The sequence below is a fragment of the Pezoporus wallicus genome, unplaced genomic scaffold (assembly GCF_028554395.1).
Source record: "Pezoporus wallicus isolate ANWC-B61680 ecotype Strahan unplaced genomic scaffold, APGP_CSIRO_Pwel_v1 contig_6155, whole genome shotgun sequence".
Classification (NCBI taxonomy): domain Eukaryota; kingdom Metazoa; phylum Chordata; class Aves; order Psittaciformes; family Psittacidae; genus Pezoporus; species Pezoporus wallicus.
Genome location: NW_026637610.1, coordinates 1,932,610 through 1,954,469, shown reverse-complemented (window position 1 = coordinate 1,954,469; position 21,860 = coordinate 1,932,610). Strand labels below are relative to the sequence as shown.

General features: G+C 35.9%; 1 protein-coding gene across 40 annotated transcripts in view; it reads right to left on the bottom strand.

Moving 5' to 3' along the window:
• The window catches only part of RBFOX1 (RNA binding fox-1 homolog 1), a 1,274,017-nt gene that overhangs the window by 78,341 nt on the left and 1,173,816 nt on the right, over positions 1-21,860 (bottom strand). For all 40 annotated transcript variants that reach the window (XM_057406604.1, XM_057406605.1, XM_057406606.1 and 37 more), the window contains 5 exons: positions 18,093-18,236; positions 15,614-15,667; positions 10,075-10,167; positions 8,325-8,385; positions 1,099-1,152 (listed from right to left, as the gene is read on the bottom strand). In XM_057406604.1, coding sequence (XP_057262587.1) covers positions 1,099-1,152; positions 8,325-8,385; positions 10,075-10,167; positions 15,614-15,667; positions 18,093-18,236 — 406 coding nt within the window. The remainder of the gene's footprint in view (positions 1-1,098; positions 1,153-8,324; positions 8,386-10,074; positions 10,168-15,613; positions 15,668-18,092; positions 18,237-21,860) is intronic.

The following is a 21,860-nucleotide window of genomic DNA, read 5'->3' as shown; positions in this document are numbered from 1 at the left end:
GAGATTCCCCAGCTTCTGTGGGCAACCTCTTCCCATCCCTAACCACCATCTGTGAAAAACGCTTTCCTAGTATCTGCTCTCTATTTGATGTAAAGAATGTATTCTACAATTAACTCTCTATTCTCCATTACCCAAGTGTGTGATAAGATATATTTTGGGTTTTTAAAACATTATCAGGTATTTGTATCCAGTATACATGCACCCAGACAACTGAAAAACAGATCCAAATGGAAAAGTCAAAAATTCCCAGAATTTCCATGAAAGTCATGGAAGACCGATGTATGATTTTGGAACCTAAAAAAGGAAGGAAGGCATCTTTCTTCCCTATTAGAAACATTTGTATTTACTATGATTATTTCTGACTTAGATGTAAATTATTAGCTTTCAAAAAATGGTGTGGTTTTGTTTGTTTGTTTTTTTTAACTTGCTAGTGATTATGTTTACAGGCAGGATTCAAATTTCTTGAAATCAGCTGGGTTTTGGGTTTTACGTTTGTTTTCAATACTGTTGCTAAAACACATTTAAAAACTGTTGCTAGCCATGACTGATTTCCAGAAGAAAAAGACTGTATCTCATCAACTCCAAATTGTAACCAAGATCTCAGTGAAGACTTAAGTGGTAATACAGATTCAGAATACAAAAATTCTAAGAAACGCAACAAGTAAAAATAAAATTTAAAGAAAAATGTTCAATAAAAAATTATTAAAACAGATTCTCCATACCTATCTGTGTCGATGTACATGTATATACAAAAATACATCGATTTTTGTTGTTGCTGCTCACTAGGCTTAAATAATTTCTGGAGAAAGCGATTGTACTGAAATATAAAACATATATAAAATAAAATCTTATATAAGACTGGGATACTGCAGTACATTTCATGTTATACTATCTACTCTCCAATAAAAGATATTCATATATCTGAGTATAAACTTTAGTAGGCAAGTTAAAATCCTGCAACACAAATCTGTACATGACTTGCAGATACTGTGAATCGAAGAAACCAAACCTCACACCAAACGCATACTCTGTACTTTTGCATGTTTTAAAGAGTTTTAAAATAAAACATGGCACGGACAACTATTGTGTAATCCTTACCTGCATAGAATTCTGGACTATAAACTGCACCAACAACTGGATTTAATTTCCAGCCTGCAGCAAACATAAAAACATAATGGAGTTAATATTGCAATTAGTGATAATAATAATTTTTTTAATTTTATTTTTGGATAGAGGTATACAGATAGAATGGCTTCAAAAAAGTCATTTTAATAAAAGTTTTATACTCACTTTAGATTACTGATCTTTAATATCAGATTCTGAAGTATATGGCAGTAAGTAATGAAACAAGGCATTCTCCAGGCATGGAGTAAACTGGAGTAAACTATCAGGTGCACTAGCTTGGCTGCAATGCAAAGCTGCTGTGGATTTATTGCCTGAAGTTACAGAATTGAGTCAGAACTAGTTCAAGTATCCCTGTATCATGTAGCAGCAGAGTAGACCAGGTCTTTCTCATTGTGTTAACTCTGGTTACAAGCCAGAGAGGCCAGAACAGTTCATGTGCTGGACAGAAACAGCAAATGAAATAGCAAAGGTTGCAAGGCAATCAAATAATCTGATAATTCAATTCTACTCTGGGAAAAATGAAAGCTTAGACACCATGTCTAAGAAGAATGTCTATTGTGAGCTGAAAGAGATATGTGCACTGTGGAACCCCAGTCAAACATCAGAGACTTTTGTTTCCATTTGCATTTTTACATCAGGCTGTCTGTACTGGAACAGGACAATTACAGGCAAATACCAAAAGCGACTGCACCTCCTGCATTTGCAGATGATAAATGCTGTTAGCATATTGCTATAAAGTAGCTGGCATGTAAGAAAATGTTGCAGTCACATTCTGCAAAGCTCTTTAGTGGTACAAATGCAGCCCCTGCCTATGTCTTAAATAATTCCTGTCCTCCCACAGCTAGCATAAAACTAAAGCCCAGAACCCACATATATTCTGCAGCATGTTATGGCCAAACTCCAACAAATTGCTGTTGTGTCCTCAGACCCAATGTAGCTTTTCCAGGTAAGACCGGAGTGCCCAGGCTTACCGCAGAAGTAATGCCTCTGTTCGAAGTATATGTAATGCTAAAGACAGCAGTGCTGAAGGAACTCAAGGGGAAGAGGTAAGAGAACAGCAGAAGAAAACGGCAGAGAGGCAAACTCAGCACTGGTGTTTGGTTTTTTTTTGTTGTTTTTTTTTTTTAGGTGTTTGAACAATTATTTGAACTAGAGGGACTGAATAATTAGGGTTTTTCCAAAATCACATTTGAATCAGCAGAGTGGGAAGCAACATCTGCAAACAGGAATAAAGAAAAAAAACTGAGCAAAGGCACCTTGTGAACTCAAGAGCTGTGGTACTTTAAACAGATCCTGTAACTAAGCTCCTAGAAACAAAATACAACCAAGACAGGGACAGCAAGACCTATCAAAATCAAAAGAGCCAAGATTATAGGAATATAAATGCAAACTGTGTTGAGGTTTGATTCTGCTTTGGCCATATCATGTAATGTAAAAGCACAGTAGAAGATTATAAAACCATAATGCATTACAAGACTGATATAGTGTAATACAAAATCTCAATAATACAGAAGAAAACTATTCCTATCCTTTAAAAATACTGCTAACTCTATCTGATGCTCAGCAACCACTTACCACTTAACTGTTCAGTACCAGAGGTAAGGGGTGTTTTTTAAATGCAACCCGTAAGTTCAGAGTAAAGAGCAACATTGCATGCAATATGCTCTGCAGAAGTAATTGCAGTTGCTATACATACCTAAAAGACAATTATGGAAACTGAAAAGTGGCCAACCAAGAAAGGCTAAAATTACTTTCCTCCTAAAAATATCTCACCTGACCCTTCCATTTTACATACTACAGGAGTATATTTAGGAATGTCCCAGTTTAACAAATACTCTTAGCCAAATTTTGTGTGATAGAAAATCACCCAAATTTTGTGACTCTCAGTAAGTATCTTACTTCTTAAAGATTAGGGAAAATTTAATATTTCACATTCATTACTTCCTCAGAGGACCACTCATCAACACCATCCAGAATGAAATTACATATCTGTCAGCTTTTGCTGTTAAAGGAGCTGACAGAAACCTCTCAGATAAGTTACACCAGCAGCACCACAATTTGTCTGAGAGAAAGAAAAGATCTCGGAAGAGGCAGATTGCTCTTCACAGCTGAAAGCCACTCTCATATTTCAGTTCCTTACCTCTCTTACAGTAATGGCTGTCTCATCTAACTTTCTGCAGCTTATACAGGAAATACTTCATTCATCATGAAAATAACAGTAATTAAACTTAACTTTATCTTGTCAGCTAGCAATGTGCTGGCCCATAGCTGTGTGGGTTAATCAAGTCTGATAGTAGTTGATGTATCTGAGCAAGCAGCTGCCAAGTAACCCTACTTCAGCAGCTGGAGGAGGCAAATTCTCTGCAGTAGGTGTAATTTTGTGCATTTTTCTTACTGACATAATATTAACCTCCTCCTCAAGTTGAAACCATAAAAGCTCAAAACTTAAAAACCAAACTAGGAAACAACCAACCCCTCTGCCTGCCCCCAATCCCCACACATTCATGCAGAGAAATGCTCATTATGTGTACTAAAGGGAAGGAAATAATCATACCACACAATGTAATAAGCATGGTAGGAAGTGGGGCATGGCAATGCAGAGAGGACTGTTTTCACTTCATAGGCCAGACTGGCATGTGTGGCTGGAGGAACGCTCTGGTGGAAAAGAAGCCCTGCAACATGGTTTGGTTTCTTCCTGTTTGCATGCAGAGTAGGGAGGAAAGGGCCATGGAAGGGAATTTAACTGTGGTAAAAGTCACTAGCTATGATTTTGCATCTGAGTTTAGGGCAACAAAAGGCTCAAACTCAAGGCACCCCAAGTATAAAGTTTAAAACGCATTTATCCTTCTACTGATCTCTGTTTCAAGTTCCTCAGGTATTGCTGAGGTTCTCTGAATATACTTGCACGTAATTCTCTACTCCCTGCAACACCTGGGTGAGCACCCTGAACTGCAATATGGAGAGCAGAAGAGAAAGGATGGGCTGGAACATCCAAAAATGTCTCCAAAGTATTTCTGTCAACAAATAGAACTCCTGACACTGAATTAATGTGCAAAGAAAAGGTAGTTCTAGCTCCAAAGCACAAGATCAGCTATCAAAATCATCCTGTGTGATAACAAATATGCACTAAAAACCTCTTCTAGAAATTGACTGTGTATTAACTGCTCATTTTGGCAACCATCAAAAGTCACTGGAAAGCATACTTATTTCAAAAACCATTTAGGACACAAAAGAAAGCCACTTTTTTGAATGAAGCTGCATATACTTTTTAAAAGTCTAGGGGTTTGTGCTTTAAAATTAACTGACTTTTCCAATCATATTTACAACGTGAGCCCTGTATTCAAAGAATCAGCAGTGTTTGGGAATGAAAGACGAAACAGAGTGTATCTTACTTTTAGATTACAATAAATATTAGTGCCTGATGTTTTGATATAATATGTGCCCCAACTATGTTTTGAATACCTGCCAATAACATGTCAGTCACCATAAAAAATAAAGCCACACATTAAAAAAAGAAGCAGTTCTGGAGAGATAGGCATGTACAAACAAAATGTTTCTGGCTATCTGCCTCAGACGCATCTTGCAAGAGTTAATATACTCATAGAAGAACACAGAAAAACTAGCCTTATATTTTATTTAAAAGATGAGACCTTTACTTTAGACAAAATAATCTTTAATATTCAGCTATAGCACTGGTTAATTCCTAACAAAATGATAAAGGACTAGAATCATACAATGTCAGGATGACTGATAATACAAGCACTGATTAAACTAAATGAAGCACCTTGCATGTCTACACTTCATTCCTTATCACTTGTAATGATTATGTAAGAAGAACATGAGTTTATTTCAGGGGACCATAGACACTAAAAAAATAAAAATATTATGAATTACAATCAGAGTTTGTCTTTGTAGATAACCATCAAAAGGTGTGCAAGAGAATGTCCTGCGTGTCTACCATACCTTGAATGTATAGATTCCCAAACATAAATGATGATTTTTATGAACTGAACAGGATATTCCTACATTTGGTGAGATCTAGTCAAGATGGAACAGGATGGAAAATGGCAGACAAAACACTTCATGTGGGAAACAGCAGATTTCCATCATTCTGGTTTTGGATATTAATAAAAGATAACGTATTACCTAAGTAATCCTGCAGTGCAGGACACAGAGGTGAACCTCCTCTAAAACCAGATTCCTAAAATCCTCATATCTCAGTTTCCAGCCTCCCCTTCCCTTAGCACTGGATGAGCTGGTATGTAACACATTATTTGCCAATTTAAGAGGTTTTGTAGCCTTAGGGTAATATGAATACAAAATAGACATTATAATTTATGCCAAAACTACTCTTATCTCTGTATCATTACAACACAGCAAAGTTCATAATAACATATACATATAGTTAATTTAGCTTCTTACTGCAACAAAATCATGTGATCTACTCAAGCTTCATGTTTCTTATGATAGATTCACTGAGATGTTTTAAAGCCAGTAAAAAAGGAGATTCTCCCATCTGCACCATTTGCCAAGTTCCATATTTACATACAAAATAAGGAAGAAAGCAGTTTCTGAGAAAGCATGAGGAATTTCAGACTCTTCCTTTCCAGCTCATTTTAACTAGCTCAATTATCACGTCAAATGAAAATCATCACTGCATTTTATTTTTACAGCGGTAGGAAAAAGTTTTGGCTCTTTCATTAAAAAATAAAGCCATTTTGTGCTCTGGGTTTTAGTAAAACTTCATTAAGGAGATTTCAGATGTAGAAAATAAGATCCATTACATTTCAAAATGGAAAAGAGTCTAGTCTACCTGTGGAAACTTTTACTCTATGTGCTTTCTACTGGATAGGAAAAAATAAACTGAAAAGAAAGTAATTATAACTACACAGTCTCATAAAACTGGAAAATGCAATTGTAATTAACTTCAATTAATGTCCATGGGTCCTGATGAAATCCATCTGCGGGTCCTGAAGGAGCTGGCAAATGAAGTTGCAAAGACACTGGCCATCATATTTGAAAAATCATGGCAGTCAGGTGAAGCTCCTGATGACTGGAAAAAGGGAAATATAACCCCCATTTTCAAGAAGGAGAAAATGGATGACCCAGGGAGTTACAGCCCAGTCAGTCTCACCTCTGTGCCTGGCAAAATCTTGGAGCAGGTTCTCCTGGAAGGCATGCTAAGGCACATGAAAAACAACAAGGTGCTTGGTGACAGCCAGCATGGCTTCACAAAGGGGAAATCCTGCCTGACCAATTTGGTGGCCTTCTATGGTGGGGCTGCAGAACTGATGGACAGGGGTAGAGCAGTTGATGTCATCTACCTGGACTTGTGCAAAGCGTTCGACACTGTTCCACACGACATCTTTGTCTCTAAATTGGAGTGACATCAATTTGATGGATGGACCACTCGGTGGATAAAGAACTGGCTGGATGGCCGCACGCAAAGAGTTGCTGTCAATGGCTCAATGTCCAGCTGGAGACCAGTAACGAGTGGTGTCCCTCAGGGATCGGTGTTGGGACCGGTCTTGTTCAACATCTTTGTCGGTGACATGGACAGTGGGATTGAGTGCGTCCTCAGCAAGTTTGCCGATGACACCAAGCTGTGCGGTTCGGTTGATACCCTGGAGGGAAGGAATGCCATCCAGAGGGACCTTGACACGCTTGCGAGGTGGGCTGATGCCAACCTCATGAAGTTTAACCATGACAAGTGCAAGGTCCTACACCTGGGTCAGAGCAATCCCAGGCACAGCTACAGGTTGGGCAGAGAAGAGATTCAGAGCAGCCCTGCAGAGAAGGACTTAGGGGTGTTGGTGGATGAGAAAATGAACATGAGCAGTCAGTGTGCGCTCGCAGCCCAGAAAGCCAACCGTATCCTGGGCTGCATCAAAAGGAGCGTGACCAGCAGGTCAAAGGAGGTGAGTATTGCGTGCAGTTCTGGTGTCCTCAACATAAAAAGGACATGGAACTGTTGGAACAAGTCCAGAGAAGGGCCACGAGGATGATCAGGGGACTGGAGCACCTCCCATATGAAGACAGGCTGAGGAAGTTGGGGCTGTTCAGCCTGGAGAAGAGAAGGCTGAGTGGAGACCTCATAGCAGCCTTCCAGCATCTGAAGGGGGCCTCTAGGGATGCTGGGGAGGGACTGTAGTGACAGGACAAGGGGTAACGGGTTAAAACTTAAACAGGGGAAGTTTAGATTGGATGTAAGGAAGAAATTCTTTCCTGTTAGGGTGGTGAGGCACTGGAATGGGTTGCCCAGGGAGGCTGTGAATGCTCCATCCATGGCGGTGTTCAAGACCAAGTTGGACGAGGCCTTGGGTGATACGGTTTAGTGTGAGGTGTCCCTGCCCATGTCAGGGGGGGTGGAACTAGATGATGCTAAGGTCCTTTCCAACCCTAACTATTCTATGATTGTATGATTATTGTTTCACATTGTTGAGTTAGGAACTTGTGAGAACTGTCTGAACTAGCAAATGCAAACAACTCAAGCACATGAACACTACCAAAAGAAACATTTTTCAAATGTATGGCTTCCAAACCTCTCAAATATCTGTGGATTATTTTTCTACCATTAATGTACCACAGTATACCGATTTAGGTCAGTATTAGAAGGAATTTTTTAGATAGCGTGGAATTTAGAATTTTCCAGCAAAAAATAAGCTGGAAGTGGCACCCAATTAGTTTGTCCTTTTCTTGTAACAAATTGTGGAAGGAAGACACAGAAAATTATCTTTGGCTAGATGCATGTCTTGCTACTGGAAAGTCTCTCATGCCTGACAAGAGACATTCTTCTTACTGGTCTCCCTGCCTCCACTATCCAAGCAAAACTGAATCCTCTGATTACTTCATTCATTGCAACATTATCACTATACAAAGCTGGAAGAGAGTAACACTTTCCTATCAATCAGGTGTATTTTCCTACACAAAAGCCACTGTAGTTAAACACTCAGATTCCAATCAGGCAAAATGATGCATGCGATACCCACACAGCTGTGAGTTAGCTGAACTACACATAAACAGAATTCATACCTGGCCATCTCATTTCTTAGGTCACTGGACAAAGCTGGAGCCTAAGGAGATGCAGGAGATGAGGACTACGATATTTCATGAGTAGATGAGTCCACACGTTCAGCAGAAGAGTGAGGTTTCACATGCACTGACATTAAAGCAAAGCACTTGAGAGCTCATGCACTTACCGTTCGTGTAAGGGTTGACGGTCTTTTTATTTGTCATGACACGTGCTGTTGCATTATTTACCTAAGTACATAGAACACTGGATTAGAAGGGGCTATAGGGAGGATCCACGTTACTATCAAATGCATGCATTATTACTGCTATTAGTCATGTAAAAAATAAAATGCAATTTAATTTATAGAAGGCAACAGGTGCATAACAAAATCATACTATTTATAATTACATTTACTTTCATAACCATTTTAACTTACAAATCATTTCAATAAAGCAACATCATTTAAACTTTAATAAAAAGACATTAAAAGCAAATTAAAAGGTACTGCATAATTTAAGACTTAAGAGCATGCTTGTATTCCATGATAACACTGATACAATAAATACTCAGAAAAAAAAAAAGAAGATCATATGAAGGAACATGCAGTGGAGTAGAAAGGAAAGAGACAAGGTACAAGGAAACAAAGAAAATGTCAAAAAAGGGACAAACGAATTTTAGCAGTGTGCAACATAACCCTTTAGAAGAGAAGTACCATTGGAAAAGCAACATCTAGCATTCAACACTTGGAACAAGAGCCTTTTTCATTGCAAGAATTAACAAAATCATTCAAGCTTTAAAATCACAGCTAACAAAAGGATAAAAAGAGGGTGCATTATTTAACACAATATGGAGTTAACAATCTGAGTAAGATGTGCACGAAGTCATATCCTCAATCCAATCAGTGCCTCCCAGGCTTGCTTAAAACGTACACTCAATTACAGGCGTACCAATATAGAAAAAAATGTAGCATCAAGAAAACTTAATACAACAAGTCAAAAAAATTCACGTGGTATATCAGCGCTAAATACGTGAAACGGCAGATGGACTTCTCCACTTACCATTCAGCACCATCGCCAGCATGGGTATGTATACAGTTACCATGGTTACTGAGAGTTTGGTGAGGGCCCTAAGCGCTACCGTCGAAGGGGGAAAATGAAAAGGCAAAATATGCAACATCTTACTCAAAAGACGACAGCATTTTCAATTGGTATTTTTTTTTTTTACTCTAACAAATACGACTGAGGCAGTATTGAAGGGGATCCAGTGGTATTAAAACACATTTGTCTTGGGTTTTTAATGGACAGGAGAGGCCAGGCCAGCCAGTCAAAGTAGCCTGATGGCTCCATTGCAAATTAAATGTTAAAATTGGTTGATCTCTTGTCTGGATTTGTTTCTTTTTCTTGTACATCTTTTGGATGCTTCTTTCCCAATCTGAATATTTTGAAAGCCACTGTGGATCCCGCATCAACCCTGCAGCAAAAAAAAAAAACAAAACAAAACCAAAAAAACCACCTTTTGTTTTTTTTTGTTTTGTCTGTCACACTTTTTTTTTTGTTGTTGTTGTTCTCAATTTTTTTCTGTTTTCTTTTTTTTTTTTGTTGGCTGGTTTTTGGAATCTACTGCACCCATTGAGTTACAAAACATTCAAAATAATACCTTCCAAAATATTAAAGCTTTCATTTGTTTGTTTGTTTGTTCAATTCTTTCATCCACCTTTCAGCAATAATGATAATAATAATAATAATTACAAAAGAAATAATAATAAAAAAACCCAAGTAAGGCCAGATTCTCTGTCTTTATATATAAATATATATATAAACAATGGGAAGGGGGAAGGGGAGCACACAGAAGACACCAATGATGCATCTGAAACAACAAATGAGAGTGAAGCAGACATTTAGAAAAAAGATGAAAAGGAAAATATTTTGAACATGCACCTCGATTTTACGGCCCTCTACCACGGTGCCGTGTAATTTCTCCCTCGCCCTGTCCGCATCAGCACTATTTTCGAAAGTTACGAAACCAAATCCCTGCATGCAGGAGGGAGAAGGGGGGAAAACAACATGCACATTATTATTTCAGTCAATGACCACTTGTTTGTTTATGTTCTCTCTCTTTAATTTATTATTTTCTTGTCCTTGCTTCATTTCTGTAACATGCAAATTAGAAAAATTATAATTGTATTGAGATGTGCAGTAAATAAGCGACAAATGTGAACAAATTTTTTCTGTCATCAGTTAGATAATACCCTCTGAGAAAGTCAAAGAATGATATCAAAAATACCTATCTACATGTCACTACAGAGGAAAATAAATCTAACAGTAAGAAAATGAAATTAAAATAAATTACAGTGTCTTCACATGGAAAAAAATGAACTAATGAGAAAAGGAAATGAACCACATTTTAATGACATGCAGATATCTCAATGAAATAAAAAACATGTGCACAAAATTCAACACTGAATGTCAATATACGCTAAAACATTGCCTACTTTATCATGCTGTCGTGATACTAAAAAACATTGTTCCCATGCAACACTAGGGTAACTTAAACTTTTGTCAAACTATACAGCCTTTACTTATTTTTTTATAAAAGAAAAAAAAAAAAAAAGAAAACCACCAACAGAACAAAAGTACTTTTAGAAAATAGTAGAAACTTCCTTGTATTAACAGATCAAATAAAATCACATGATGTGAATAGAAAAAGAAAAGGAATAAAAATGCAAATATTTTGAATAAGTTTAACTGCTTTATTTACTACATATGCATATAATTTCCCACATACAGAACATGCAACTAGTAAAACTCCAGAATCTCGTGTTAGTGGGACAGCAGAATACTCAACAAATAGGAAATACTGATTATGACAAATGCTTTGTTTTATAGTATAAGGCTAAGCAAACATTCCCAATCCTTCTACAACTCTTTACTGTGCAAAGTTAAATTAAACCCTTTACAATGGCAAATAGCTTGAAAAAAAATCGGACATTGAAAGCCATTTTGGAAACATACACCAACCCTTTGAAGTAATTCTTTCGTTGGCACTACAATGCCTTTGCATGCTTTCCCAAAGGTACCCGAACAAATAAGTTCCGACATCCTTGGTGGTTCATAATAAGAAACATTTGCCAGTTATATACAGCTGCCACTGCTGCACATATTCGGAGTTCTACTATAACCTTTTGCTTTCCTGCTACTTAAGCTTAAACTGAGTTAAAGGCTTCCTCAGCAGTAAGCCATACATCATGTCTCCTCATTCTCCAGTCCATTCACTACGTTTTGTGGTCAGTATTCGCCCACTTCTTCTCTGCAGTTCTACCTATCATGTACATAGTGACTGATTAAAATAAAGGAAGAAGAAAAAAAAAACCAACACCACAAAGGAAGATATTTATACATTTATTTATACATTTATGTACAATTATGAAACTAAAGCAAAACTGACACCAAGCATTGAGAAAAACAATGGACATGAACTACAAAACTAATTACTCAATAATTGATGAAAAAAGTTAAGAAACTATCAGGATCATTATACAGGTTATTTGGATTATTTTATCTACTCAAAGAGTACATTTACTTATGTCAATTTATAACACAGAAAGGAACATTTATATAGAACAGTTTATGCTCCATGCTTTTCAAAGTTGCTTAAGCTTGAGCTCAGACTACCAGCAGTTCCACTTTTACTTTCTCAAAACACCTGATTCCACCTCCTTTCTCTACTCTGCCCTCCACAATTTTAGCACAAAGCCACCATCTTGCTTGTCACAAGACACGGACGATGTAACTCTCTTCCCCAAAGCACCAAAGTGTTGAAAGTAAATTCCCCTTCTCAGTACTAATCCTGATGTTTTAGATGCCTGCATAGGCTTTTCTTATACCTAAACCCATCCTCAACTTTAGACTTTTATTTCTTCTTCAACTGCTTCCTCCCATCTTATGTGTAAAAAAAAAAAAAGGCTCACAATTTAGGATGCCATTAAGAAAATTTCACAGCAGACAACGTCGCTGAAGCCATCAATCTGATGAGCCTAGCTCTGTGTCATAGCATCAGTTCTCCCAATTCTAGCTGTTCTCGCCTCCTCCTTCTCACTGAGCAGCTGCCTCTTCTCAGAACTGCAATAATTTCGTAGGAGTTGTTTAGGTAAAATTTTGAATCAGACTTAGCTCACAGCACTACCAGTTAATTATTATTTTTTTCCAAACAACTGAAAGATAAAAACCTAATTATATTAAAAATTTTGAAAAAGATATAAAGTAGAGCCACAAGCCAAGATAAGACAGGAACTTCAAGGATTCTGAAAAGAATAGTCATTGTAATTTTTTGATTCCTTATGTTTTAATTATTATCATAATTAACTATTTAAATTAAGCTCTTATTATTTATGCAAAACTGTAAATTTAGCTAGCTGACACAGAAACCCAATCACAGAACATAGATTCATTCATCACACATTCAAATACTTACACAAACAGGTTAACGTTAATTTTATAGGCAGGTGATTCAACAGCTACTTTAGCTCAGCACACTATGTATTTTATTAACAGGTTATTTTTTGCATTTTATTTTTGAAGTCTGTCAAATGATTTAATAATAGCCAATTTAGTACGTGAGAACATTCTGGTTTAATTTGGGAGGTGCTCTGCAGTTTTTATTTGAAGACATATCTATTAATATACTACATACTAGATAAACAAATACATATACACACAGATTTAAGAAAGTATATATGTAGTATTCAGCTGTATAGAGCATTAATTTAAAACTGCAAAAAAAAAAAAAAGGTACTTTATGTTCCTGTACCTTTGTACCTTTGCAATTGTGCCTGAGACAAAGGCATGTGCAGCTCTGTGCAGAGTTTAAGTGTCACACCTGCAGAGTAGCATTAACAAGTGCACAGTAATGGAAGCTATATTTCAAATTGTCCTTCCAAGCTGAGGGTAGATGCAGAGAAAGTTAAGTTACCAGCAGTTTTTAATGTTACTTTTATCAACAGCTTCAAGAATTGTCAAATGTAAGCTTCATGAACACAGGTTGTAAGAAAGATCTATATCAAAACCAGACTGAAATTCTTGCAATTCTTATTAAGAGTTTCAAAATTCATCAGTGTTGCCATGCAATTCTAGCAAAATTATCCTGATTATTATTATTATGCCTCCATACAAAGAAAAATTTGTGGTATGAAACTTCTATTATTTTAGGGTTCCTTTTACGGAGAGACTCTCTTCTGTAAAATTATGTTATACTTTATGGTACTGCTGCAGCACTATGGTTTTTGAATATGCAATTCTTAACTATTACGGCATAAAAATAAGCTTACTTCTCTGTTTTTGCAAGAATCTGCTTAAACAGTATTTATTAGAATAAAAAGAAATAAAACCAGAAAAAAAAAATCTATCAATTCTTTTCTTCCAAACTGCAGCTAGAAACAAATTTGAATCTCGATCCTGCAAACTTTTTTTTACCTGTACTCAGTTTGAGACCACTTAGTAGTCCTTTCAGTTTCAGTGGGATTTTATGAAAACATAGATAAGCACTGCCAGGAATGGGACTTTAATCTGGTGCATCTTAAATCCTACAGAATGGACATGAAATGATCAGATTAAATAAATGAATAAATGTTAAAAAAAAAGAAAAAAAAAAAGAAAAAAAAGACAACAAAAGTCCCCTTTATTCCTAATCCTGTTTTCTAACTTTTTATGTAATTGAGAGACTCTAAGGGTAGTCCACAAATCAAAATACTATGTAGCTACACCTGAAATAACTAAACAAGATGAGAAGTAACATATATAAGCAATGAGATGCATCACAGAACTGCTTTTAGTACCTTCAGCAGCTTAGAGCCAGGCTGGATGCACTAATACAGCACTGGATAGTGAAGTAGAACACTAGGCCTTAAGAGTCTATGTCACAAAGTGTGTAACTGCGATAAGTGACATTACAAGGCTGACTAGCAAAACCTCCTCCTTCGAAATCCTTTCTAGGAGCTTGTTTTTGAGATGTTTTCACTGCTGCAAGATCACTATTAAAAACCTCTCAATTCAGAAATAACTCTTCACCCCATCCCTTGAACACTTTTAAAAAGCCTTATGTTTATGCAGTCCTATGCAAATGTGGGAGTTAGAAGTCCTACATACGTAAGATTTAATGCCTAAACAAAAGTGCAAACCACCACCAAAACACATGTACTCAGTTCCACTCCATCTTCAACAGAATCAATCAAGGTGGCAAACATGTGATGTGTTTTGAAATCTATTATACTTTCCAGTAGAAGCAGGTTTTGAACAACCCACATCTTTGACAAACATTACTGAAAAGCAGTAATTTAATGATGATAAATTTCAGGAGATTCTAAGACACAAAATTTCATACATTTAGATTGTTTACTGAAAAACTGGTAAATATTCCAACTGGGTTTGGGCTAGCAGGCTAGGGTATTAATTAACGAATGAATGAATAACTTTGGAATATAAACCACGACACTCCAGCTAGTCTATTAAAAACAAAAAAAAATGATGCCTTTAAGTTTAGAATACAAACACTTCAAGGGAAAAATAACAGAACTAAAATATATCAGATTTAAGAGAGATTTGTGATATATCTGATTCTTAAAGAAAGACATATTACAGTATGGTTGCAACAGGAAAAGAATTCCACCACTAATAATAAATCATATATGAAAGTTACAGGAAGACTGAAACGTTGGATAGACATTCTACTGTGTCTGACATGGCAGGGATGAAAAAAGTTATCATGCATATGTCATACACATAAACCCTGATAATGCAGCTGATATCACAGGTGAAGCATTCTGGGCTACAGTTTTTGCACCAGGTAACAATGTTAATACAGTCATAGCCGTCCTACCTTGCTTTATTTCTTAAATATCCAATAAAATGAAGTATGCATTTAAGGCAAAGTAATTTTCAGAAAAAAATTAAATGTTTGCAATACATTAAGAACTCTTTTAATCAAATAAATGTTAAAATAGATTGTTTTCAAAGGGTTGGTGTACTGAAGCTTTAGCTAAAGAGGAAAACATCTGCACTTAGATACTCTGCAACAATCGCATATTTTCTCAGCTAATTACTAAAGAGGATAGTTACTAGGTATCATTATTCATTTCAATAGGGGAAAAAAAAAACCTGTATTAATATAAACCTGCCTACAAATATCTGTAAGTATGGACTCATCTTATAAAATAAACAAGATAATTACCCTTGAAGAATAAAGACAGCAGAATTCAACATTCCCGTAAAATAGATGACAGTTTGGAGTAGCTAAAATTACCCCCTTCGAAAGATACAAAATGATTTTCATACCGCTTAGGAAACTCAATGACAGCTCAGAAGATGTTTTCACTAACATAGAATTTTCAGATATTATTTTTTGCAGCAGTGCAGTTGTTTCCTTTTACTCATATAAATATTTTAAACAAATTTTAAAATTCCAGAGGTGAATTAAACTGCTTACCTTTGAGCCTCGCTCATTAAAAATAATTTCAACATCTAAGATTTTACCAAATTGCTGCAAAGAAATAGAAAAGTTACATGAAAATACAATAATTTCAACACTTCTATCATATACAGTACAAATGTTGGTTTCAGAAAATAGTGCACCACATAAAAAAGTTAATATAAAATCAAATACAGCCAAAGGTATTTGACTATTTCAAAGGCAGTCTGAAACCTTTGTTTCAGAAGACTTTTTGCAGCTGCTTTCCAGGACAGTGTGGTTACTTCTGCTTTACAGGAATAGCATTAAACCAACTGGGAGTTTTGTTGCTGGATTCAAGGAGTGAAGATCTCTCTCCAATCTTGCTGAAAATGGATAACTATTACTCCCTAAGGAATTCTTGTCTTAATAAAGTCTACTTTGGAAAACTGGAATGGATACTTCCTCGTTGGCCATTTTTCCTTGCTCAGAAATGCACTTCTATTACAATATTAAATGTTATTACTATTGACACTACAATAGCACTCACAAACATCTAGGCATTGTTCACACACAGAAAACTTGACCATAGCTGCTATCCCAAAGCAAAGGCTTTATTGCATTTGTCCAAGTAAAAGAATACATGTTTGACCCAGGCAGTGTTCACTTAGAACACTTTCTGATATGACACATTTTGTGATGTGACACTGTAGTTTACCAGTGGGTCATTTCTGTTGTTTCATATGTCATTAACATGCAGTGTGGAACAGTGTTAGCACTGATAAGTGGAACAATATATTAAACAGAAAAGCAAAATTAGAGGCAGGCAAATGAAGAGTAATCTAGACAAAAGAGTCCAAGTCACAACCCACTATACTCCAGTCCTTTAAGATATAAAACACAATTACAGGCCAGAAAGGGCAGTATTCTTTCTCTAGCTTATTAAAGTGTTTCAATATGGTTACATAAAATCAACCATCATTTCTTATCCCTTAGCTTATTTTGTTTTTGCATTCACTATCTAATTCATGTTGTAACTGCAATTTTAGCCTATAAGCAGACATTGACTTAATGCTTAAATAATTCTCCTCTGCTGTATTTAGGTCCATGTAAAAAGATCATCTGCTACATGTGTAAAATAGCCATGATGCAGCATTACCATACTTCCTATCAGATTCAACTCACATCTTCAGAAATTCCATTTTTTCAATTTAGAAGCTAAACTTTTACTGTTACCAAGTCATTCTAATCTGGAAAACTCTAGCCATTCTTCAGTGTCAGTCTTTTGAGACCTAATACTTAGAAATACTGAAAAGACATGTATTTTTTATTCAAAAAAATAACTACAAAACCTACAAAGAACCCCAACTTTCAATTAATCTACTTTCAACCAATATAAATCTACTATAACTGGCTTGTTTCATTTAAATAAATTTGCATATTTTCTTGGAGGGGTTAATTATTATGACTTCTGCTATTTTGCAGATGAGCTGTAACCTGCATTTAGAGGGGGTTGCTTGTAGCAAGTCAGATATAGCAGAATAGTCACTCTCATTTCCCAATACTATATCAGGATTCTTTTTCCAGTAACTGTTTCCTTCACTTCATGGAAATGAATATTGAAAACCACAACATCTTAACTCACATAGAGAGACATTAGAAGTATTTAAAAATCTGAACTGAACATGAAACACGGAGAGAAGTATAGTGCCATGATGCTGCACTAACAAACTAACACAGAACAGAATTAAGTTTTAGTGGGTCAGAAATAAGAAAGCAACTTGGAGAAGGAAAACCTGGGTACTAGTAGCTGATTAAGTACCATTACTAGTTTTTATTTAGTGACATTTAAAAATAAACCTAAGAATTCTTGGAGCAGGGAGAAGAAAACTGGTCTAATCTGTCACGAGCCTAGAATTGATGGCACACATGAGATGTATGAAACACATCCAATGCACTTAAAGGCAGCTAATGGCCTGGGTAAAAGCAAAATTTGAGGGACATACAGAAAAAGACTGGCAAAAACTTTAGAAGCTCACAGACCTACAATACTTGTGGGGATGGGTGAGGATTCCTACTCCTGGACTTCCTGCCTACATTCAGCCCATGTCTTACTTATACATATTTGGGTCCCTTGCTCATGAGGTTAAGCATTTACTATTTCACATTATGCTCTCCAAATACCAATAAATACAGGCATATAAATCCAAATGTGTACAGCAGGAATCTATATGCATTCAGTATTTTAAGTCAACATAAATAGCTTTTTCTGAATGTAATGCAAAACAACATAATACATAGAATACACCCATCTATATGAGATACAGAAAAATCAGGAGAATTTCTTTTCCCAGTTATGACTGGCAAAATCGGATGTTTGGTTATAAATAAATGAAAAGTGAATCTTTACTAAAAATGGTTAAACTGTCTAAATCAGAAATACTGCTGTCACAGCTACATATAATATAAAATACCTGCAATACTAGAAAAGCATAAACAAAGAAATAAGAGTACTTACACCAAACATTTGTCTAAGATCTGGATCCCGGAATCTGAACGGTATATTTGAGACATGAAGCCTTTTTGGCTGTGATTTGTTTTCTGTGTTTTCAGAAGATTGTGTCTGTTGCTGGCCATCGGTCTGTGCTGCATCATCTGTCTGCTAAAAAGGTAAAGCAAAATAAAACACACTGTAAGCATTTCTGCCATTTTTAGTATAAAGTGGTGGGCTTGAATTCTCAAAAAAAAACTAAAAAGGAGTTAAATCTGCTGAAAGGTGCTGAAGAATACTAAAAGTTGTTCTTTAATTATATCATATACTGCCAAATTAATTACCGCGTACAGCACACATTCACTAGAAAAAGATTTTTAATAGGTATGTAGAAACAGCATAATGTTTTCTTTTGCATTGTTAGATGGGATTTGCAAGAAAAGAGGAGGAAAGAAAATAGTTGAATTAAACTACGAGGATCACCTTACAACTGTTACTCTATTTTCTCTGTCCTTCCTCCTCCTTCTGACCATATTAATCTTCCAAGTATTCATTTTCCTCTTGTGTTCTAATGTTCCAGTTCAGCTTATCTTTCCGACTTCTTTTCATTAAAGCAAAAGAAGAAATCTCCCATTTTCGGCTAGTATCAAATTTCTTTTAAGAGATGATCATTAAAGCAAAATAGAAGTGGTTTAATAAAATAAACCTTACCACACAGTTTTAGTACCAATAAGCCTGTTAAGAAAGAAGCAAAAGAACTCAAATAGAATAAATAATTTACATCAGCAGTAGCTACATATAAATCTAATTCTAGCAAGTTAAATTCAACATCATCTTCCCTCACAAATGCAAATGTTCTCAAATACTAAACATGGTATATAGCTGTTAAGAGACAAAAACATGTTCCATGCTAATCTCTTGCTATCTGAAACCAACTAAAAACCTAAAAATTTAGATTTTAGGTAACTGTTCCATCCATAGACACCACAGAGATTACTTTATACCTTCAGGCCTTAAAAGGAGAGAAATATGAAGGAAATTTGGTATATGAGAGCAGTTGGGGACTGGAAACTTGAAATACAACACTTCAGAAGAATTTAGGGTCAATTAGATGAATCTGAAGAGAATTAAAGAATTCTAAAGATGCTGTTTAGCTTCAGGAACAGAGGGTGCCCCTTGAAGAAAATATATCATCAGCATATTGTATAAATGCAAATTGAAAAAAGTAATTTCTGCTCATCATAGATGATGAGAAACAAGGAGTAGGAGATTTGAACTGTGCACTATTAGCATACCAAAACAACAACTTCCATGTGAGAAGCTGAACAGATATATTGCCAGCAAAAAAGCCAGTGAGGTTTCTGAAGATGATGCTACAATGAAGGAGCTACAAATAATAGGTAAAGTGAGTAAGTCCAAGCACTGTTATTTGTTGGGTATTTCGTCTGGATTTTACCACTTTTGTTCACAGAAGCCTGAAATCTAAAGTCGCAGCAAAGAATGTCTCAGAGTTTGGGCAGTGAGGACTGAAAATCAGAATCTTCAGAAAATCATCAACATCAAAGATTAATACCTGTCAATACTCTTAAAGAAGTCTGTGCCAGAATTAACATAGCTAAGCCATTTAAGATGTATTAAAGGGTTTGAAAATGTAACAGCCTCTTTACAAAACATATTATCATCCAGAAAGCTACGGATGTGACTAGCAGATCTGGAGAAGGATAACTACAAATTGAAACTGGAATGTGATGCTTATACAAAAACTTCCAGTAACACCAAGGAGGTAAAATACACAGAGGACAGGCTGCATTTTGTGAAATCCCAGAAAGGAAAGTTTCAAAGCCCTCTGTACTGAAAGAGCTAAAATGCAATTTATCTTACACATACATAATACATTTTAAGAGAATATTTTCATTGCTAGAGGATCTAAAGACCAGTGTTTGATATTTCTTCAAAAATTAATTGAAGTTAGTATAAGAGACTATCCTTGCTACATCTCTGCAGTTTTGTACGCAGTCAGACTGCATTCTGGTTCCTATTCTACCACATATTTTCAATTATGAAATATTAAAAAAAATTAATATATGGTAGTCCTAAAACTTATAATGAAAGTTATAAATACCGCATACAAAAGTAGACGACCAAATGCTCACATGCACAGAAATAAATTGAGATTAACTCCCGTTACTTCAGTGAGCTACTGAAGGCATAGGTGTTAAAAGAAATTAAAATTGAAACTATTCTTATAGGTAACCAAACCCAAACCAAAGAGGGTGTTTCAGAAACTTTTTTTTTTTTAATTTCATAAAAGATACTTGCAATATAAATATATGGTATACACTGAAACCAAATCCATCATCAGGACAGTTAAAATAAAATCTGTTGCTTTGTATAAAAATTCTTTATCTTTCCCAATCACTAAATTTTTGTTTCCTTACCTCAGGTGCAGAAACAGAAATCTTGTATTCTTTAAAAGACTTCACTCAAGTTCTTAAAAGACTTAACATTGAAGCTAAGTTCTTAAAATCAATTAAAATAAGAATGTATTTATTTTAGCCAGCCTAGTTTTTCCACAACTGTCACTACTACCAGTTCTTCTGTTTTCACTGAGAGGAGGTTACATGCAGTGAAATAAACCAGTTATGGTAAAAGTTTTTAGAAGCTAAGTAGTTGAAAAGGCTCCTTCTAACAACTGGCAACAGGCAGTCATGACTCTTAATAATATCTGTTGTGCAGTGATTGCCCAAGAGCAAGCAGTGGTCCCTGCTGAACTCCTGAAGGACCTGTCAAGAGTGCATCTAGTCCTTAAAGAGCTGCGGCTCCTTCTGGGGCAAGTGAGCCCCAAGGAGTCTTAGATCCTTCCATCTCACACCCAAAGCACACAAGATGCAGTGTGCTGCCTCAGGATCAACTAGCACTACACATTCTAGAATCAGAAGAAATACTGTAAAATACCTGAATTTAGCTGAAAACATTTTTTAAAACATTCCAGAAAAGAGTATTAATTCCCCTTACTAATCCCAATTTGCAGTATTAAATCCCCAGAAATACATACTTCGGACTGGGGAGGGAGGGGAACTATGCTTTCAAACCTTTATCTATCTCTAATACAAACCCATTTCCCAGGTCACTCCTGACTGGACACAAGAGTGCCATCTCCCATACTTAGCACTTGTGGCACCACATATTATACACCAGAATGTTCAGCAAACCTGAAATCAGTGAGGGCCTCATGCATACTGTTAGGACAGAAAAAACAATTCCATTCTTCTTCCCAGAAAACACAGATTTTCTGTATCCTTTCCATCTATTACTGAAAGCATCCAGATTCAGTTTGTCTTTTACACTGGAATTGTAAGCATTACACTTTCATTGACTAATCTCTTCCATTTTCCGCAAAACAATGGTGGTGTAGACAGAATCTTTCACCCTCAAACCCTCTTTTAAACGTAATGAAATGCTGTCACAGAAGAGCTGTTGGCATGCCACTACAGAAAGAATGCTGTCTTCCATCTCAGCTTTTAAAGAATGGAACATAAACAGTAGGAATGCCTAAAATTGAACTAAACCTATTAACTCTTCCTGTACAAGCTGAAAATATGTTGTATTAGAATAGCTTGAAAAAGCTTTACCAAGTCTCTATCACTCTTCTATAACCTGTAACCAGATACAAAGCAGTTGCATATTTTTTAATCCCATACCAAGACTAGAGGAAGAACAGCCTAATTCTAGTAGGAGCTACCTGTAAAATATTTACAGGAAGAAAAGAAAGGGAAGAAAAACAACAGATTATTT